The sequence below is a fragment of the Pyxicephalus adspersus genome, chromosome 1 (genome assembly GCF_032062135.1).
Source record: "Pyxicephalus adspersus chromosome 1, UCB_Pads_2.0, whole genome shotgun sequence".
In the NCBI taxonomy this organism is placed as follows: domain Eukaryota; kingdom Metazoa; phylum Chordata; class Amphibia; order Anura; family Pyxicephalidae; genus Pyxicephalus; species Pyxicephalus adspersus.
The window spans coordinates 103419204-103441252 of NC_092858.1; the positions used below are offsets into that span (position 1 = coordinate 103419204).

Genomic DNA, 22049 nt, shown 5'->3' on the forward strand with positions numbered 1-22049 from the left:
GATCAGCAGGAAATGCTGAGCTATTCGGACTGTCCTAAAAACAAAACTTCACGATACGGACATAGAGGGCTAAACCTACATGAGCCATGCACTACCAGTCGTGGTAAGAACTCTGTTAACAATGTTTGAAAATAGAAAACTAGGGGAATACTTATAGGTAAAAAAATATCCTTTATTTATACAATAATGGCACAATATAACAAACCAATTTTCAATTAGGTGTATTATTTTTTACCCCAAAGCAGTATCAAACCCTTGCAAAATACACTAAAAATCCAACTTATAATTATAAACTTAATAAAAAATTACGACATTTGTAGACCCTCTTAATTTATAACAGATTATTTAGGATGCAAGCAATAATTTGCATTTCACTTTGATTTTGTTTTGAGCAGTGTTTAAGAATGACTACATAAGGACTCCAAACATTAATGATGTATGCTACATAAGCTAACATGAAAATTGCGAAGATTCACAGTGAGGCTGGTAACCTATAAGAACTTCTGATCAAAACTCGACAGAATCTACCAGTTATTCAGAAGTATTGTCTCCAAAGTTTTCTTTGGTTACCACCCACAACACCTCTGTATAATATACACATAATGTAAGAATATGAAATATAAATATTGCCAACAAATGAAAACAATTACTCACCTAAAACAGTGATTAACTTCTGGTCACTTTTCTGACCAAGAGCATTTGTCACTCTGCACACATATATCCCAGAAACATTGTGAGTTACAGGGGTGTTGAAGTGTAGGGTATTATTGACAGACAACAGGCCTTCAGGCCAGACTCCATCTAACCTGTATTAACAGGAGTTAAAAAAACACAGATTTAATTTGATGGTTAAAATAGTTGTTTACCATAAATTTCCTAAAACAAAATTAGGATCCAATAACACCGGACATTACGCTGGTCTGCAGGTCTGTTATACTTCCTGTACTATACTATACATACTGTAGTGCACCTATCGAATACCAGTTCTGCCACCCTAGACTACTTTCCTGATTTTGACAACTCACTCCGCGCTGTCCTGCTCTCCATACTAAAAGGAGGAAGGTTTTCTGTAGTTCACCAAGGAGAAGTCAGATTGACAGGTCTTTTATTGTACTTGAAAAACTTGAAATGTACTTATGCTGAAAATAAATGCAGATGCCACTTTTAAGTTAGGTTTAAATATATTTTAACCTTTAGGGCCTTTGGTTATAAGTTAAGCCAATATTGTAGTTTTAGTTTAGGAGGGTGGATAGCAGCGTTAATGTAACTATTTAAGTTTACATTTTTTCTCTCCTTCCAAAGCCATTTATGTTTCTTCTGTAACCAGTCTACTGTTGTTTCAATCATCTTTTGTGGACATGGTATGAATACCAATATAGTTCCACCCATAGTAGTCTTTATTGTTTACATTGTGCTTGCATGCTATAATTTTCCAGCAGTAAGTTAGAAAGCATTACTCAAATCTTTATAAGTTGTACACCACTAATTGGCATAGTCACAAATTTGTTAGGTGTTGGTATACCTTAGTTTACAGGCCTAATTCATTGGTAAATAGAGGAATTCAAAAAAGAAATAGAAATGATTGGTAAAAATGTAAACTCCCTTCAAAAAGTAGGGGACGGATTATTAACAGAAATCATTTATGTATATATAACTATTCTTAAATATTGCCCCAAAGGCATGAAGTAGTTTTTTACCCTATAAATAGGAAAAAAATCTTGAATTTAACGTTTCCAAGTACTCCTCAAGTAAACATTCTCTTCAACTGCAATATAATCACATTAGAGCTAACCTAATAATCAAATAAAAATCCTACTGCAAATTCAATTTAGGCACTGTGCTTGTATCGTGGTATAAAAGAGAAGTCATTGTAACAAAAAAGTCCAATTTTCCTGTGTTTAAGGCTAAAATAAACTACTGGCTTCTAAATATAAATCAGACACACAAGCAATCAACCAGAGATGTTCCACTAAGCTAATAAAGTTGCTAAATGAAACAAAAAAAAAGACTCACAGAGAATTAAAGTATTTGTTTTAGTGGTAGTGGTTTTAACTGCATGGTAAATATAGTGCACGCATGGCACTAAGATATCTGTGTTCGTTGTTGCTCTATATTTTGTTATGCAATCCTGCAGAATCTATTGTTTATTGGAGGTCTTATAAATACTCAGAACTTTTAGGTATGAGGAAGCCTCTGATCTTCACCCAATCCTTTCAAGATGAAATGTTGGGAGCTTTTAATAGCAAGGATCAAACACTGATATGTCAGGGAACAGACAGGGTCATTACAACCTGAGTGAGCTCTGACACAGGGATTAGGTTTAGAGTAAGTATCATTTGGTGAAGCTGTTGCTTCTGTTAATTGTAATTATGCATTGCTTTAACTGTGGTAATCTTTAGCAAGCAATCAGAAGCCATGTTGTTTCAATCTGACCAGTTAATTATCATTGGATGCTGTAACGTTCACTCAAAAATAATTTAGGATTGCAAAAAATCCATATTATCATGTGGATATTTTCATTTGTTTAGTACACTTCCACTAGAAATCAGATTTCAGGCTATGCTGCACTTCCTAGCTGTATGACCTCAACAAACCCAAATCAACCTCTGTTTCAAACAGCTGTTTAAAAAGAAATAATAAAAAGAAAAGAAACTTACCTGATCCATTTTATTTCTGTGGGGGGTGGATTTGCATCAGCATTACATTTCAGCTGGACATTTTTTCGTCCAACAAACCAATTGCCATCATAACCAGTTATTGAAACTTCAGGAGCATCTAGAAAACAGCAAGGTAAGCTTTAATATAAATTCATGTGTTGGGTTTCTTCTCTGCCATGCAAAAAAAAGTGGTACTTCAGTAAAGATTTGTTTATTCTGCCTGATGCTAACTTAATATCTCTTAATTTAGAAGAACACTTGAAAACAAAGTTGTGTTTGGTTCTCAATTAGTATTTGTGTGTGGTGTGTATATTAAAAAATGGGTCATCATAGACTGGAAAATTAGAACATTTACAACAGAATACAATGCCCCAATATTTTCTGATTGGCAGAAATATAAGTAGGCAGATTATGCATCATTAGATTTTGGAACCTGCTGTTACTAGAAGTCCACGTGAATGCAGCCATAGTGGATTAAAAGAGCTGATAACTACATGTAATATGCAGGTAGTCTGCACTTATAGTAATTTAAATAGAACATTTTCAAGCCTAACTAAAAAGTTCTTTCAACAGCTAACATTAGAAAGTATAGAATCCACTGTTACACAGATTGCTACTTTAACACAATCAAAAACCACATCAAAACCACATTTCCATGGCTTAGTTAAATATTAAATAGCATGCATTAGTTAATCTCATCAATTAACCAAAAGCAAGACTATTGATGCCCATGCATCACTGTAAGTGGGCAACATGCCTCATTTCCTTTGGAATGATAATGAGGTATGAATCTAGGCAGCATATATCAATTTGCACTGAACAGCCCAGAACTTCAAGAAAATTTAGTGACAGCTTCATAAAGTAGCAAACTAAAGGAAAGACGTTTACATTCGACTGTGCTAAAGGAGACTCCCAATGTGACCACTAGAGGGTGCTCTTGGGAGACAGGGAAATTCTTTTCTTTAAGGCTGATACATTGCCCCTGATTCATCAAGCAGAAACGGATGATCGCTCGCGCATTCGTATTCGCGATCCGAAATTGTACGCCGTCACGCTATTCAGCAACTGAAAAAGCTCGCGGCCGGAGCCGCGCATCTCCGGCAGCTTTACACTGGCGAGCTTGCATTAAAAGTCACGGTTAAAGATTCTAATTGACCTGTAAAGGACTGTAAATAAGCACAGAACAGAGAGCAGGTGTGCGGTAATTAATTGCTATGATCTCACCATTGAACTTAACAGATCCTCCTTAATCGCGCAGCTGAAATCTAATCGCCTTAATTAGAAAGATTCGGGCCCCCTATTGCTCATTATTATGAAGGCAGGAATCCGGCTGGCAGTGAGGAGGCGCGTGTACGAGCACACTCGAGTCCGGACCGCGGTAAACCGCAATCGCTGGCCGCGCGTACTTTCGCGCTTCCAGCGAGCGCGGATTTTATTGATGAATCAGGGGCATTGGGTGTGATTTATTAAAGCTCTACAAGGCTGGTGAGGATACACTTTTTTCATAAGTGAAGTTGGGTGATCCAGCAAACCTGGAATAAATTTCTTCAAAGTCATTTGCTATTTGCTAGCAAATGTTTTCAATCCTGGACCAGATCCATTTAAGGTTTGCTGGATCACCCAGCCTCACTGATCAAAGTGTATCCTCTCCAGCTTTGGACAGCTTTAATAAATCAGGCCCAATATCTATTGGAGGTCCTTGGCAGCTTCTTCAAAAGCACAGCAGGTCATGGTGCTTTAATAATAACCATTTTCAAGGAACACTTAGGCAGCCTGTAAAGGAAAAAAAACTGAACATTCTGTATTAAAAGCACGATTAGCAACACTCAAGTTGAATGTGTCTAAGCAAACAGTTTTAAATGAACAGATCCTGAAATAGGAGATCTGTTCCGTAGAGAATCTAAGTTACTGTATGATGTTGCATACAGAGGCTTTGACACTATACTGTGCAGTCACTGACAGAAAAACCTATTCAAATTAAAAGGTATGGCTCAGATAAACTTTGTGTTACAGCTGTGAGGACCAGAGAATGAATGTCTCTGTAAGTGTCAGAAATCCTGCTTCTCTCACTGAATAGCGAATAGCTGTTGGACCTGAGGAAAGAAGAAAGACTTCTAGCTACTGAAAGTGAATAAATCCACTAAGCTGTGATGGCCAAGGATTGTATTCACTCGGTAGTGTAGAGCTACTCCTTCATTACTTCATTACTTCATACTCTGTGACAGCTAAAGTGATTCAGGATGATTTTCCCTTACTGGAACATTGTTGGGAGGGCAGATGGAGGCTATTTGGTTTGTCAGGTTCCTGATAGTGGCTGTTTAAAGTCTAGGAAGGATTTTTTTCCTTAATGATTTAATGTAGTCAAAAGCTAAATGGGTACACTGGCATAACCCCCAGGAAGTTGTGGTTTAGTATTTAGAATACCTGCACAATGTACAATAGGAGCAGAATTCCTCAGAAGTTTTAGTGCCTGTTACTGTGAGCTTTTTGGGCACTTTTAATGATACTCATCCTTTAAGTAAATCACAATGGCTTTAACATCTGCTGTGATAACTGCAAAGCTAGAATTAGAGCAGTATGACTTGGAAAGATGAACAGTGTGTCACGCTCTGCAGGAATGTATAAATATAGAGTAAGTATACAGACCTTTACCATCTATATACTTGCTTGTCTCCACAAAAGCCTAGAGGAATGTTAGTTCTTTTAATTTGCCCAAATAAGGAAGGCACTTTAGACAACTGCTGCACATAGGTACTCATTTATCAGATAACACCTTATAACACAAACTGGAGAGTTTAGACTTGACTATCAAAATATTCTGGTATCTGATGGACTTTCTACTGCAGTTTGGAGGAAGCAACATCATGCTCCAGGTCACTTGGTTGCCTGCAATCCCAGTAACTGCATTTTTCAAATGATGATCCTAAGCATTACATTTAGGATTCGAGGTAAAAAAAACATCTGTCTTGTGTCATGGGACTGAATGCTGTGTAACCCTTTAAATTAAAGCATACCTAAACTCAACATTTCACTTTACATAAAAGGGTAGACAACCCTTATACGTAAAGGGAAAATGTATTCATTATTTATTTTTTTTAAGTGCAAACGCAGTGAGATCAGCGCTTTTTTTTCCCCCCTTTACAGCGGGCTACGCCACCTGATCTTGCACCTGCGCAGTGCGAGATCGGATGATGTGCCAAGAAGAAGTGAAGACTGAAGATGGCTTCCGCTTTAATACACGACTTAACGTTACATAGGAAGGCCAGAGAAAGGAACCAGTGTGCAAAGACACACACATCCAACAAATCTGAAAGTGTCCAATAGGAAAGATACCAATAGAAGATGCAGCACTGGTATGGAATGAGAGAGACACAACTAAAAAGAGAATTTTAACATCAAATTTAAGGGGGTGACACTGGAACCTTTAAAAGTTTTTAAAATTAAATGGGTAGGAAATGGGGAAGCCAGCGCGTGTGTCCTCCCCTCTATACATCAAAAACCTGGAATCCATGTTGCCAAAAAGAAAGTTGTCAGTAGCAAGCACCGTACACTATTTACAATCTCTGATTAGCAACTTCAAAATGCCTCTGCCATGCCACGAAGACCGTACTTTAAAGTTTGCAGAGGGAAAACCCTGAAATGCAATACATAATTATTGAAACCAAAGTAGGGGTGCCAGTATTGCCCTGTTCATTCTGTTGGGTGACCAAGATATACCTATGCTAAATAACCAAGGTACCCTGAAAGCAGAGGCACTTGTGAGATTCTAATCATTAGCCTTTTGCAGGTAGCAGTAAATCGTTTCATACATGTGCACAATAGATTCTACAATAGTGTCACTGCAACGTATTCAAAGATTAAATCTGATCTCCAAAGAAATACTTCACTGCTTTATTCTCACCATCATTAGAACTAAATACCTCATTTTGCTTTTTCTGTGTTTTATTTTTTATTGATAAACTAAAGCTCAAATAATTGAGAAAATTTTCAGGTTAGTGCAAGATGTTACTTCCAGTGACCAACCTAAACAATTTGTTTGTGAGCATTTTTGAAATGTGCTAGTCACAGTGAAGTTACAAATATTCATACCACTCAGTTTCTCCAAGTACAAACACATCCAAAAGATGTTAAATGCCACCTATAACCAGCATCCAAAGTAACCCAATGACGAATGTGTGCCTATTGCAGTTAGTTATCTTGGTCAATTAAGAATAGGGTCTGTTCCAATATGTACATATTAATATACAATTGATGAATGACAGTTTAAAAATTACATTTTCCCACTGAACCTTAAGAAAAAACATTTTGTTTAATTTTAAAGTTTAATTTTAGTGAGGGATTAATTGAGAACGAAAATAAAAGTTAATCAATGTGGTCATGTCTTGCAGAACAGTTGTCTAAAAAAGGATTCCATTTATTCTCAAGAGATTTTCTCTCATTTTCTGAAGTGTCTATAGAACAGGACGTTAAGAAATCTCCCAAAGAAGAGATTATAGGGAATATTCACAAATATGTTTTAGAGGGTTTAATTCTGTAACAGAATGGTTAACTTGGAAATTGTAGGCAATTACATTTAAATTATTAGTTAGAAGAGGCTCATTTTGTCACAAAATCTCCAGCCACAAAATGCATGGTTTAATTAATTCTTTTAAAAATCTACTAAGGAGTCCCTCCACTTTCTTCTTTGCTATGCATCTATAGGAATAGCTACAATTTAGTCTGAATAAACACTAAGAAGGCAACTCAAAAACTAAAACACATTGGTGCAGAATTTGCTTTCATCAATACAGATTTAAAAATACGAGAATAAACCATTTTCAAACATGTCATACAAATGCAGAATCACCATTTAAATAACTTGTCCATGCTACATGTTTTACTTACATTTTATATCCAATGTAAAAGGATACCTAATATCATTCTCCAAAGCCGGATGTTTTACAACACAAGTTATATTTCTCCTTCTTGCAAATCTCGTTGGGACCAGCTTGTATTGGCTTATGACTGTGACAGTTTTGTTTGTAAAGGTTGTGGAATTCACCTCTGCCTTCCCAAGAGCCTCTTCCCAGCTCACCTCCGCAGCAGGTTTCCCTGTGGCAGCTGTACAGATGGCTGCTACAGTTTCATTTGCACCATCCATTAAGGAATCAGGTCCTTTAGTTATACTCACAGTTGGTTCGACTAAAATAAAGAAATAAATGCATGTTAAACATTGCAGTCTACTGCAGCATATAGAGTTCTGTAAAGTCAAATCTAGACCTAGCAACACTAACATAAAAAAATGTTTAATAAAAGAGGTTTTTTGCAAACAACATAACTGAGGCACTAGAACAGCTAATTTTTGTTTCCTTGGAGAAAAGAATCCCAATGTCTCTACCTGTGTAATTTTTAGAGCTGCTAAAAAACACTCATGAATTAATTACATTATGCCTTGCCAGGTGTTTTACTATTGAGATTGTGTTATTTAGGTCAAAATAATAAACAGATTACTGGCCAGCAAAAGTATCTATGAAGGAATTACCATTTTCAGTCACAGCATACACAGATGACACTGGAAAAGACAGCAAAAAGAACAGAGGCTGTGCTTTGTTCTAACCTATGGCAAAATAGGATTGGCTGCACAACACTGCAGAATGTGTGTTCTACCATTTTGAACTGGAACAGAGGCCAAAGCAGCAGGATTTAGGATAGGGCTGATACATTACAGAAAATTTGCCACCATTGCTTGTATGTTGTCCCAGTTACACCACACCCTTTAAATAGGGGTACAGCTAATACTAATTTGCATGGCATGTCATGCCCAACGCCCCTACTACTCTTATTCTTAAAAATCCCAGACACAGGCACATTTTTTATACATACAGACTGCAGCCACAAGCCTGTGTAAAAACTACTGGGCACACAAATTCCTTTACATTAATTTGTTAAAAGGCTATTTTAGGTTATGATCTACTTTCACAACACCTTCACTGCAGAAGGTTAGAAAAAAATAATCAAAAGTACAGAAACCCACATCATATTTCATACAAAAAGCAAGGTGAAACCTGGTAACTTGCAATTGGGTTACTCAATGGAAATCACCAGTGCAAAAATGGAGTGCCTTATCATAAAACAATATTGCTGTTATTTAAATAATCAGTAATAAATGTAGATTGCTTTTCCTTCTCTATATATGATGTGTAGAAAATCACGGCTCAGCAAGGTCATTATTTCCTAAACTGGCCTCAGAGAACACCTGGCAGAAACATCAAAAGCACTGAGCAGGTGGAAAATCCCTGCTCTAATGATGTTCATTAATTCTGCTTAATATTGCCTAAACATGTTTTATTTCCGTATATGGCATGAAAACTGTATTTCATACTAACCGATGATCTGCAAAAATATACCACAAGATTTGCAAAAGAAAAAAACACACCAGAGTTCACCTATGCACAGTTTTTAGTGTCTAAAGGACAAGGGAAAATAGGAAGCTATTTGGAAAATTCTTTCCTTGCTCTACAGCAACCGGATTTCCTACTAGTCAACATCCTATGTTTAAAATAAACACATTAAGCTTTCTACTATTTCCTGCTCAATAACGCTGAATGCAATACTACCCTCTTGAATCTATTTATGGCATCTGCCAATCCAAACTTTCTCTTTACAGTAATAAAAACCAGAGTGTTAGATTTTCCACAATAAGGGAAAGTGCTAATGCAGGGTGGCGACTCTGAAATTATACTGGGTGATTATAGAAGGGCACCTGTCACAACCAAGGGCAGATTTAAAACAGAAAAGAGATGCTATGGAGTATCTCCAGGATAACAAAATATACATAAACCCCTAATAAAGAAAATAAACATTTACTTGTGAATGTAGACACAAAGACAGTATTTTTCAGATACAAGATGTTGACAACTTATTTGAAACTGCAAATATATTAAGTGATGTAAAACATTTTTAGGATGTTTAACTCTAGCTGGATTTGCCTTTGGGTGGCCATTTGAGATAACATTTGTTTCTTACCTAGCACAGTCACAGTGGTTGTGGACTGAATAGTTCCAAGTGGAAAGGTAACTGCTGTACATTTATATTCCCCAGCATCAGAGAAATCCACATTATTTATCACAATTGTTGCATCATGAAGCGTTGTATTTTTAAATATGGTTCTATTCCGATATGATTCTTCAAAAGATGTTCCAAAGAGAGGGCTGTGGACAACTATGATCTGAGAGGTTTTGCCAAAGTTTTTGTCCCACGAGAACTGGGCTATTGTTTCGTTGACCTTAATTAAGCACTTCAAAGTGACATTCTTTCCCCACACAGCAGTTACATGTGGATCCACATATATTGGCCCAGCAATTGAACCTGTAAATAGATTAATGAATAAAAACAAAGTTTCCAGGTGAGAACACTTTCAACTTTAAAAACAACTTCAAAGAAAAACTATTCAGCAAATTAATGTAAGTAGAATCCTGTAAATTAATAAACAAACAATCTACAAACTCACCCAAGTAATCAGAATATTTAATACCCTCAATATGCTGTCTGTGCATCTTGATAGAAACCAGAGTTCATTTATTTTGTTTTATAAATGATTATACAGTAAATTACCTTGTGGCTTCAACATAACATTTTTAACTACACATAAGCCCATAATAGTTTATTTCCACCTAAAAATCCTGCTAATAGCTATTAATGTCCTGTCCTATGGCAGATATGCTTATCTTATTTTTTTATCAATGGGTGAGCATTGGTTGTCTTCTCATTCAGACTACTTACTTCTCCTATGATATAAGCTATATCAGTTAAAGGGGCTTTACACTGAGATAATATGTAATTTACCTGACATGTTTCTATAACATATATTACTGTCATTTGTTAACCCTTACACTTTTCCCATTATAACCGTTTACCAAGACAAATAAAAAACTACACAGGACTGGACATATTTTTATTATTCTGAACTATACATTAACCCAATTTTTTATTGTGTATAATTTTACCTAAACTGGGCCTTCTAGCTGTACTTTTTATTATTAGCTATTTGTTGCTGGGCATTTGTTGGCATTAACTAATAATGTTTTTATTCTGCTGCACGAGAAGAGAAACATTTTCTCAGTCTCTTCAGCCTGTCACTTTCTATTTAAATTTATACAAGAAGGCTACAATGGGGGTTGATATGTGTTGGATATCTGTAAAAACATGTAAACACCATTGGCATGTTGGTGTCCTCTCGGATTGTAGGTGGGAAGTGTTCTGACAATGGGGACTTCTTCATTTTATCTAAACAGTCCTGAACTTTACAAAGCCTTTGAGCACTCCCTGATAGTGGCTAACCAACAGATGTCTGTATTTATTGCAGTAATTAAAACACTGAAGAACAAGACTGGAAAACTATAAACACATTAAAAGTAATGAAGCAGCTTGTGTTGCTATACTTACCTTCCTCTCCAACGTTGTTTCCCAGAGTTTTGCTGCTCTATGATCAATGCAGTTCTTCATCTGGATTGAATGACAGCATAGATCTTTCTACACACTTCCTGTGAGCCCAGGCTGTTGTAGAAATTACCCCTAGGGGATTATTCCTCACACAGGCCTGGAATCAATACATTTTGACACTACAGTGCTCACATGTCATGAAACCCACCACAGGCCACAGAGGAAAGATTTGTGATGTCAGTAGACTAGCCAGAGGACTGCGGACTAAAACATACAAATACCTGCAATAAAATATAAAAAGTGGAGGAGGGATGCTTGTTGTGGTAGGGGTGGGCTATAACAAAAGGGTTAACAGGAGAAACAATAACATAAAACACAAGCTGAGAAAATAGTATACTTTCCCGTTTTTCAGACTCCAGACAAAGACAAACGGACCACAAAGTAAGGACAGAAAGATAGGTGAAATAAGAACTGTATCAGAGTATTTGAAGCACAAAAGTTTAAAGAAAACTACTTCTGCCGCCTACTGATTTTGAATAAGCAGGGACCATGCTGTGTGAATTCTTTACTGAAGTTCATGGATTACTATAGCTCAGGGTTATCCTCGGAATCTTTTAGCCAGGTGCGCTACCCAGCACTTTTCGGTAACCTTCAGGCTGTTTTTGGGAGGTTGCTGAAGAGTTGGCTCACAATATAGGTGCTGCCACCTGTCAACAATTCTTCCCACCCAGCTTAAAAAAAGTTCTGGGTTGAACCCTGTAGCTAGATGATTGTATAAAGAGATTTAACAGCCTGTATTGAGTTTTTTTTATATAAAATATACAACTAATGTATATCATTGATAATTTTATCAATGATACAATGAAAAAGACAGACATGCTGGAATGTGCTAAAAAGTATTTTGGGAGAGGATGAGGCTGAGATGAAAAAAAATGCCCAAGTCTGTGTGAAGAATAATCCCTTAGGGGTAATTTCAGCAAATCCAACATCTAGAACTGGAGTGTAAATTTTTGACACTGCACCTAAAAGGTCAGATATTCATTTAAAAATAATTATTCTGATGATATGTGCAAGGCAATATGTCACATGAAAATATGACGTATTCCATCCAAAAAAACTTCATAGGCTTTACTTTCAAGAACTGGTGGAAACGCATAAAAGGGCATTTTGTGTGACTGAGGAAATTTGGAGCACAAATGAAAAATGGGTTCTAGTGATTCAATTTGTTTACTGACATATGATCACCGTCTGAGCGAGAAGATGAAGGAATACACTCTGCCGCCACAGGCAGACCATTACTCATGTACTGTCACATTCTGAAGAACTAGGGGTAGGCCAGAAGAGGCATTGTTACCATTCAATCAACTCAAAAACCTGTTTAAAGCATAAAATACTGATAAATGATCAGAAACAAAACTGATATCTTCATCTTAACAGGAATGTGTCTCATCTAAGCACAGTAACTGTTCTTTTATTCTCTACTTCCTGCACTCGCATGAATTATGAAAGCAGCTGAGAATCAAAGCCAGAAGTGAATGTACAGCAGACACAAAGTCTTCTGATATATAGCAGGACTTTCAGGGGTGATCCACAGTAGTGTAATATCACTAATACCATCTCATGCAATTAATGTCTTTGTATCACATTTCTTTTAATGGGAGCTGCTACACTAGAGGTTTTCAGTAGCATGATTATTGGTAGACACTTGTGGTCACAGAATGCCGCAATGTATTCATGACGCATATACTATTTCCCATTGTTGCCCTCTCTTCCCCATGGATTTGAATGGAAGCTCAAGAATAATCAGTCAACTATCACTTGGTAACATCATTACTGGGTGATCCCCCCCCCCCATTTAATTATAGCCCTGTGAGGTTAATTTAAAAACTAATCTCCTAATAAACTGCCAAACCGGCTCCTGCAGTAGAGAAAAAATACTTCTGCGCTCCTGCTTTTACGTCCACAAAATTCCACCAGACACCAATTTAAATTCATAACCTACGTGAAATCATGGTGGTCTGGCACACCCACTGTAGCACAGGTGAAGAGGAAAGTGTTGTAGTATTTTATCAATGAGAACATGTTTGCCAGGCTCCAAAACAAAGCTTTTCAGAAAATGTGTGAGCCAGCGATGTCTCGCTGCTTACTATACAACTGATCCGCACAGACACTTTCCTCCACACCTGTGTTCATAAATCGGGGTTGGCGCCCCATTGCCTAAACCCCAGTCTCCTCCCTTTTTTTCTTTGCCTTTCTCCCTTCTCTGTTTGACTTTGTTGTGTGTCTTTGACATGCTGATTACCAGCGCATAATATTGTTGAATGTTTCCTGACTCTTGATTGCTAGCCAAGATTGCTGAGGAAGATCGCATCGGAAGGCCGCCTTGGGGTTTATTCCATATAAGTTGGCACCAACCAAAGCCTCGTGCCTTCTCCTTGCAGGATTTTCAACGCTCTGAACCACTTAAGCTATATGATGTTTTTGTAATGAGCTGTATCTGGTCATAATATTGTATGTACAACATTTTCTATGTTTACTTTGTTCTCAATTGTGTTTTAATGATCTCTGTTTTTCTTAAAATACACAATAAAAATTAATGAAAAAAAAATTGTCAAAATAGTTTAATGAAAGTAGAATTTCTTTTTTACACCTGTCATCTTTATAAGATAAGGTGACAAGGGGAGCAAACCAAAGGATGCAATGACTTACTTTGTCCGTATTACCTACAGTGCTCCAAACAAGCTGTGATGAATCAGCATACCAATAAACAATTAGACATTGCTTCCGATGCACTGTCCCGGAACCTATTGATTAAAGCTAGTGTTTATTGTCTGAGAAGCCACGTTACAGCAAGCCATGCTATTAATATTAAATGGAGAGCTACTTTAGGAAAATACTTTTATTCTGGAAATGAAATACTAGAAGATATTTTGTTTTCATTTACTCAATAAAACAATTCATAATAACTCCAATACTCAAAAGAACCAGCCCTCATGTAAATACAAGCTGCCAAATTATCATTTTATGTGGCTATTTTAACATGCCCCATCCCCCCACCCCAGTAAAGTACTATTTGTGCCATTATCAAAGATCTTGGCTAGTCAGAGGATATTTTTTTCATTTTTGTTATAAAAGTAAGGACATGGCAGATTATAATTTATATAATTAAATGTCTGAAAGGGATGGCAAAAAGCCTTGGCATTTCATACTGTGTCAGTCCAATTTAGCTAAATTGAAGTACCTCAGTTCTGAGGCAATAATAGGGATGAAAAAAAAAACTGCCAAGGAACCACTTGCAGAAATGTTCCGGCACTATTAGAAGGCTTTGTTAGGGCACCCAACAGGGTGCAGATGTAAGTCTCTGACTCCGTCCGTGTGCCAAGAGTCTTTTGGCATCTTTAAACACACAGCATGACAACCTAGGTACAAGTAAGCACTTTTTATGTGAATTAATGACAACAAACTTACAAAACCTGAACAAGAGATTTAAACCAGTGTTCATACATTTAATGTAAATGTTCAAACATTTAAAATTTAATGTTTGATTTATCTTTCAACTACTGCAGATGCACTAGCCAGTGCCTTAGGTAGTTTTTCTATTACAACTAATTAGGAAAACACAAAAACATGTTTTATCATGACACAAATCATATTGGCAGATTCTAGTCCATACACAGCCCTACCAAGCATGTCCAGGGTGTTGTACAATGGAGGATTCTGCAGACTTCACGCACAGTGCAGGGAACGTAAGACATTCACACCTTGCCCGCAGTTCAGTACCAAGCCATGTCTACAAAATGTCACCAGGCCAAATGCACAGTATCACGGTCTGCATCTAGTGAAGTAGTTCAATGTGCATGATAATGTAATAAATGCATTTTTCCAGATTCTCGAAATTAATATTTAAGAAAATGTTTATGTCCATTAAGCCATTTGGCTTAATTTAAAGCATACCTAAACTCAGAATTTTCACTTTACATAGGAGCAGACAACCTTTTAATGTAAAGTAAAAATTCTATTGTTTCTTTTTATTAGGGGGGGGTGCAATACTGCTCCCTAATTCTCGATCACTTACGTCACGCATCTTGGGAGGCTCTTGGGTGCTCTTTTTGCACATGCCCAGTCATCTCAAGCATGTGCAGAAGGAGTCTTTTCGTGAGGAATTCCTTTACACTTCCCAACATTTCAATGATGCATATCTCATATAGCCAATACTAACACACCAGCATGCAACAACCCCTTTGCATTTTTGTTCATTCACCAACATGGTAATGCCACACACTACTTCTATTGCCAACAATGAAATGCCACACATTTTCGCAATTACCTACAGGCATCTCAACACATATCTACAAGTTCTGTATTGGTCAGCACCTTACCTACACTTGTTTTTTTCCATTAATATTATCATCATCAATACCCCAATGACATGCGTTTTTGCACTCTATACTGCACTGAAGTAAATGCTTGGACTTGCTAGTACCACAAGAGCATCTACTTACACAAAAACTGCATCAAAGTGACCCTCTGCATACAATACACACTTTTGTACTTGCCAACACTGCAATAAATGGGTACAAACAATTAAGATACTTTTGCTAACAGGCATAAAAGAGCATCAGGTACAAAAATGTAGTAAATTGTTTTTTTAACAGTCCTCAGATGTAGTGGCTGCATTTCCTTGAATTTTGTTTTACTTTTATCTGCTTATCCTACCAATAACACTTCCTGCTCAACTGTGACACTTGCTTGCTGTCCTGTATTTATGAAGCAGCTGTGTTTTCATTCTTGTTTGGACTTTAGAAAACCATCTCCCCTCCAAATGATAGGAAAGCAAAAACAAATAGTTTAGTGTATAGTTTTCATACACTTTAAAAAAGCAACACACTTTGTTGCTATGCCATATGCTTTAAAAACTTTGAAAGTTTCAAGGTATTCAAAGAGCTCCCTTGAAATATCAATAATTTCCAGGAAAACCTCCATGGAGTACCACACAGAAACAGCAACTAAGCAATTTACAAGAACATAATTTTGTTTTGAGACTTGCCACAAGCAACGAACAAGAAGACCCTGTAAACAACTTGCTCAGCCATCCCTAAATAAACTGTCCACAAGATGGCAGCATGGCTTTGTTAATGGAAGGGTCATGAAACATGTTTATTTTTCCCAGGCTAAAATACCCTAAAATACCAACACACATTAAGTCAAAGCCATAGTAGTCATTCAGCACTTTATGTGCACATAAATAGAAAGAAACATGGTGACATTTCACTGGGCAAGAGGTAGAAAAGTAACAGTCACAGGAAATTAAATTAACCTTTACTTTCATATAAATAACGAGGATTATTAATACAACTTTAGTCAAAAAGTGCTTTTAGATAATAAAATATTGTAAAACTTTTAAATGTTTTTTACAATAACACAAACATCTCACCACAATAATAAAAAAATCACTGCAAATGTAAAATTTCTAAATGCTGGCCAGCTGAGCAGATAATGTCAAAATATTCCAGAACGACAACACAGCTCTTTTACATGATTTAAGGGGGATTAATCAAAGACAGCCTTTCTCAACATTTTTTCAATGGGGGAAACCTTTATAAATAACTTTCAGGTGTTCCAGGAACTCCTGCTATAAATATTATATCTAGAGCTCCCAGTACATTAGTGTGGTGGTCATTGGGAACAATGCCTCCTTTAGCGATTAGCAGTTGGAAGAATGTCACCCTTACAGATAGCCATTACTGAAGTCAGTTATAATGACCCGCGAGGCACAAACTGCCCATTACTCCTATAACCCTCAGCAACCTCTGGAGAAACCCTGATTGGGAAACACTGCTTGAAGGTGTAAATTCCACTTACTGTATGTCACCTATGTCATACTGCAGATCAGAGGCTGAAAAGGTGTTTTTTTGATTAAGTAGTTCTCACATAATCTATAAACACCACTCAAAAAGTACTGTTAACCCAGGCTGGTGGACCAAGTTGAACATAGAAGCTGGTGGTAATTTAAATACCAGAGAACCTTGGGTTGGGAATGCTCAGTAAAAAGTTGAACCAATAAGCATGCACCTAAGGTGGTCAGTAGGACATACCACCAGTGACAATAGGTGCTTTCTATACCATACACAAAGTAAATATATTGCAATGTATTGTCTAATGTAAAATATTATGGCTGTCTACATTTTTTTAGGTGTTAAATATTCATTACATGTTTAGATGCCTATAATAAAGAAAGTCACGTTGAGTCCCAAAAAGTTGCAAAGTTACTTACAACTCTACCTATACAACTGTTCACTACCTACTGTATGCTTTGGCCCTGAACAAGTGTCATATAAAATCTTTATTCAGCAACACTTCAGCTACAAAAAGATATACCTGTTAACGTAGGTGTGTTGCTAGGAGATATGAATGACCTTGAACTTGCAGTTGTAAGTAGCAAAATAAATGGCACACTTCACAAAAGCACCACTTTTATGCTTTTCATCAAGGTCAATGGAATGGTTAAGTGAAAAATGATTCTGTATGCTTACAAGTTAGCAGCATTGTTTCCCCTATTATCATATTATTTCAAGGCTTGCATTCACAATCATATCTGCACAGCAACCTCAAGCTTTCCTGATGTAGGAAAACAAGCAACTATAGCTTTTGCCCTTGAAATGTAAAAACAAATAATGAATTGAAAAAACTGCAAATTGAAAAGAAAGAAATAAAGAAGGGACGTCATATGCACAATTATGGGCCTGGATGCACTAACCTCTAAGCTATCAAGTTGTTTGTAAAGTCACAATACCTATTAATGGAGCTGACTGAAAGAAATTTTCATGCATAAGCATTTGCATCTGCAGCACTTGATTCTCTGATGAGATGAAGATACCTCTGCAGTCTTTAATGCTGATGCAGCTGCTCAGACATGACCTTGATAGGTCCAGACGACATATGCAAATTGATAGAGGACAGAAAACTGCCTCCTCCAAGTGTGTCATGGCACATAAGCTGCAGGTCATCACTAAACATCATAAACTTTACTGCATTATGTCTTTAAAAACTGCATACAATGACTGGAGAGAATGCAATCTACCCTTTTGCCTCTTGTTTTGGCTACAGTTCAGCACTGCCTAGCTTGAATCCAAAGCTAAAACTTTTTTTTCGCTCCCTAGTTCCCGATTGGGAAGATTCAATCCATCTATTAGTCCTAGCAACCGTGAATGAAAGTGACACTTGTTAAGGTAAGCAGCTCATGTTTGTACAGAACAGGAATTGATGGGTAATTTCCACACAGACAAGCAGTATTGTCAGCCTGAAAAACAAATCTAATGCAAGCAACCCATTATAAGCTTTACTATACAAACATGAAGTTATACTCCTTATGGAAATTGATTCCTTTTTTCAAGCATGTGAAATAAAACAGACAAATACCAGATCTTTATTAAAAGATTGCAAGATTCCAAACATAAAAACACAAACAAAATTTGCCTTTTTACTGCTCTTTCGAATACAATTATTGTAGGCATTTTGCATACTGCCCACTATTTCTAACTACAGTGATACCTTGGTAAAAGTCTACATTGGAATAAGTGCAACTTGGTATAAATCCTGTTTGGACACAAAAAGTTTGCTTGGTATACAACCTTTTAGCTAGACCTTGTATGGGTGAAAATGAGTCATAACACTGCGCGCTACCCTTATTTACCTCTCTCGAGACAAAGCCACGACTGCCCAAGAGGATCAGTACACCAGTTACTATGTAATCTGCTTTTAAATTTTTTTTACAGTGAAAAACACATAATAAAAGTATAAAAACACATTATAGTACACCAAGCATCATTGCCCAGTGCCCTGATTTTCATTTTGCCCACTATTAGCCCTGACCTTGATCTGACCTTTTGATGGCTTATAAATCACTTCCTGAATATATCACTTTTCAAAATCTACCACACCCGGGATGTTTACTAAAAATGTAAATAATTTTTTTTTTCTAAAATCTGCATTTAATTTATCTTCTTATTTATGAATAATATTGCACCCTTCTTTGGAAAATTTCAGTTAGAATTTTTTGATAAAAAAAAAATTTTTTTGATAAATTACACTGTTGTGGTCTATTATTTCATAATTTTTTATAATTATGTATTATAATTGTGTATTATAATATAATTTATGATTGTAATATAAAAAATAAATATAATTATCATACCCGGGAGTTAATCCTAAGAATTACAGGCCCACAATATAAACAAAAATTTCTATGCAAAAAAAATAGGATCACTTTTTGCATCAAAAAATGACAGAATTAGAACGCTAGGGGGGTTAAGGACTTATACCAAGGTACCACTGTATATCTGACCACTCCTCCATCAACATTTGTTAATTTATTTTATGTGGGCAGTTCATACAGGAAAACCCCAACCTTACCACAATTTAAAGCAGCTTTTTTGGCATAGAGGAACCATGCTAAAGTTAACCATGCAACCAGGCTAACAGTAAATTAGTGTGCATGTCAGAAGGAAGAATGCCTTTTACAGTGCTGTCCAGTGGGAAAAATGTCATTCTTACAGAAAGCCAAAAAGATCATTCGTGTCACTAAAACGGACCACAGGGGAACAAATTGCTCATTGCTAGTAACCCCTAGCAACCACTGGAGTAACTTAACCCTGGATGAGAAATACGGTTTTAGGCTTTGCCTAGGCCAGTTCATAACCCTTCATGTTTCTGACACAATCCCTGGTGAATATGCCTTTATTACCCTGAAGGATACAATTCATCTTTAAATTGAAGCTCTTGAAAAAATTGAAGACAAATGACCTCCTCATCAATCACAGTTTGATGTGATGCCAAATTCACACTTGACACTAAAGCAGCAAAGCAACTGGCAACTATAACATTTCCACCATGATGCTTCACAGTTTGTAGAACTATAATATAATAATGTCTTTAATTTATGCCAACATGTCTGCTGTTACTTTGCCCAATCTATCTTTGCTTTATCAGTCCACAGCACAATGCTCCTGAATGCCCGCTGTTGCCTTACTGTACTGACTTACTGTACTTACTTGCAAGTACCTGGATTTGTCCTAAATAGCTGATAACTACACTGTGGGCATTAGTAAAAACTAACATTTCTGCAGAAAGAAGGTAGAAATGGAAGTTCATCCATCTGTCAGAAATATTTTGCTGGAATGTTTAGTGTTACAGTGTTTCTATGTCTAACAGTGATTGACACCTTTATGCTGTTTTTATTGTCAAAAATGAAAACAAACGCAGCAACATCCAGTGGGTGAATTGAAGAATGACACGTTATTCAACCAACACATTTCCAACATAACTTCTTCACAAAAAAAGCTTTGGCTGATGTTTCCAAAGAAAACCCCAATGCAGCCCCCAGAATTTTTTGCTTACAATATGTATAGAATGTTTTAAACAGCCATGATCATCTGGAAACTCACTATGAAAAGTTTTGCCAGCTTATCCTTATCTAGGACTTCCAGGTATAGAGCATGATACCCTTATTGCCATGTAAAAGTGCTAAACCTGGGCAATCAGCAGTTATTTAGACAGGAATAAGCAGCATCAAGGGGCTAGCAGTGCCAACATGGGCAAAGTTTCACTTTAAAAAGATACTATCACATTGCTCATCCGGGGCAAAACAAAAATGTCAGCACATAACACAACCAACAGCTGGTTTTAGGCATGTAAACTGTATACCTTTACAGCCACCCCTTCCATGCTACCTACCAGCTACGGCATGCCAGCTTAGGTTTCCAAGTCAACTGGTGTCAAAGCCTAAGGCAGAAGGGTGATAGCATGCCACCCCACCTCCCCACATGACTGGCCAATCAGGTCCAAGCAATCACATAGGGCAGGCCACATGCTTCCCAATTACACAGACCAAGACCCACTTCTTTAAGCGATGTGGGATTGCAGGAAGGTTGTAAGAATGCATTGCTGGTTTATTGTTTATCCCTGCATGGGTGGAATATGTGTCTGTATGTGGACACTTTATCATTGCCCTAAATAGTCACAAGGACAGGGCCACTTTAAAGGGATCTTCTAATTCTAAAAATCTCACAATTAAAGGATTTTATAACTTGAATAATTCAATTTATGTTAATGTATTCTCCCTGCAGTGCTACCTTCATTATTAATATTATTATTATTATTATTAATAATAATAAACAGTATTTATATAGCGCCAACATATTACGCAGCGCTGTACATTAAATAGGGATTGCAAATGACAGACTAATACAGACAGTGATACAGGAGGGGAGGACCCTCCGAAGAGCTTACAATCTAGTAGGTGGGGGAATTTCACACACAATAGGATGGGAGATATGTAGTGGTGGGAAGTAGTGATGGTTTCAAATGACAGAAGAAGACGAGTAGGCAAGTTTGAAAAAATGGGTTTTTAGCGCTCTTTAAAATGAGCAGAAAGCAGGAGCAAGCCGAATAGGACGAGGAAGACCATTCCAGAGACTGGAGGCAGCTCTAGAGAAGTCTTGTATCCGTGTGTGTGATGAGGTTATGAGTGAGGAAGTCATTAGTAGGTCATTGGAGGAGCAGAGAGAGCGGCTGGGGGAGTATTTTTTAACCATGTCAGAAATGTAAGTGGGACAATAACTGTGTAGGGATTTGAAGGCAAAGCACAGGAGCTTAAATTTGATTCTAAGGTGAAATGGAAGCCAATGGAGAGAACTACAAAGAGAGGCAGCAGAAGAGGAGCGGTGGGTGGGAAGGATGGATGAGTCTGGCTGCAGCATTCATGATAGATTGTAGAGGGGAGAGTCGGGTTAGTGGAATACCAGCGGGAAGGATGTTACAGTAGTCCAGACGGGAGATGATAAGAGCGTGTACAAGGAGTTTGGTGGTCTCAGGGGACAGGTAGAGGCGGATTTTGGAGATGTTGCGTAGGTGAAAGTGACAGGACCTGGAAATGTTCTGAATACGGGGGGTAAATGAGAGGGCCAAGTCAAA

General features: G+C 37.1%; 1 protein-coding gene across 2 annotated transcripts in view; it reads right to left on the bottom strand.

Moving 5' to 3' along the window:
* NECTIN3 (nectin cell adhesion molecule 3) overlaps nucleotides 1–22049 on the bottom strand; it is a 68715-nt gene that overhangs the window by 30825 nt on the left and 15841 nt on the right. For both annotated transcript variants that reach the window (XM_072422084.1, XM_072422074.1), the window contains exons 2-5: nucleotides 9663–10004; nucleotides 7542–7838; nucleotides 2658–2775; nucleotides 655–806 (exon numbers count right to left, since the gene is read on the bottom strand). In XM_072422084.1, the coding sequence (XP_072278185.1) occupies nucleotides 655–806; nucleotides 2658–2775; nucleotides 7542–7838; nucleotides 9663–10004 (909 nt within the window). The remainder of the gene's footprint in view (nucleotides 1–654; nucleotides 807–2657; nucleotides 2776–7541; nucleotides 7839–9662; nucleotides 10005–22049) is intronic.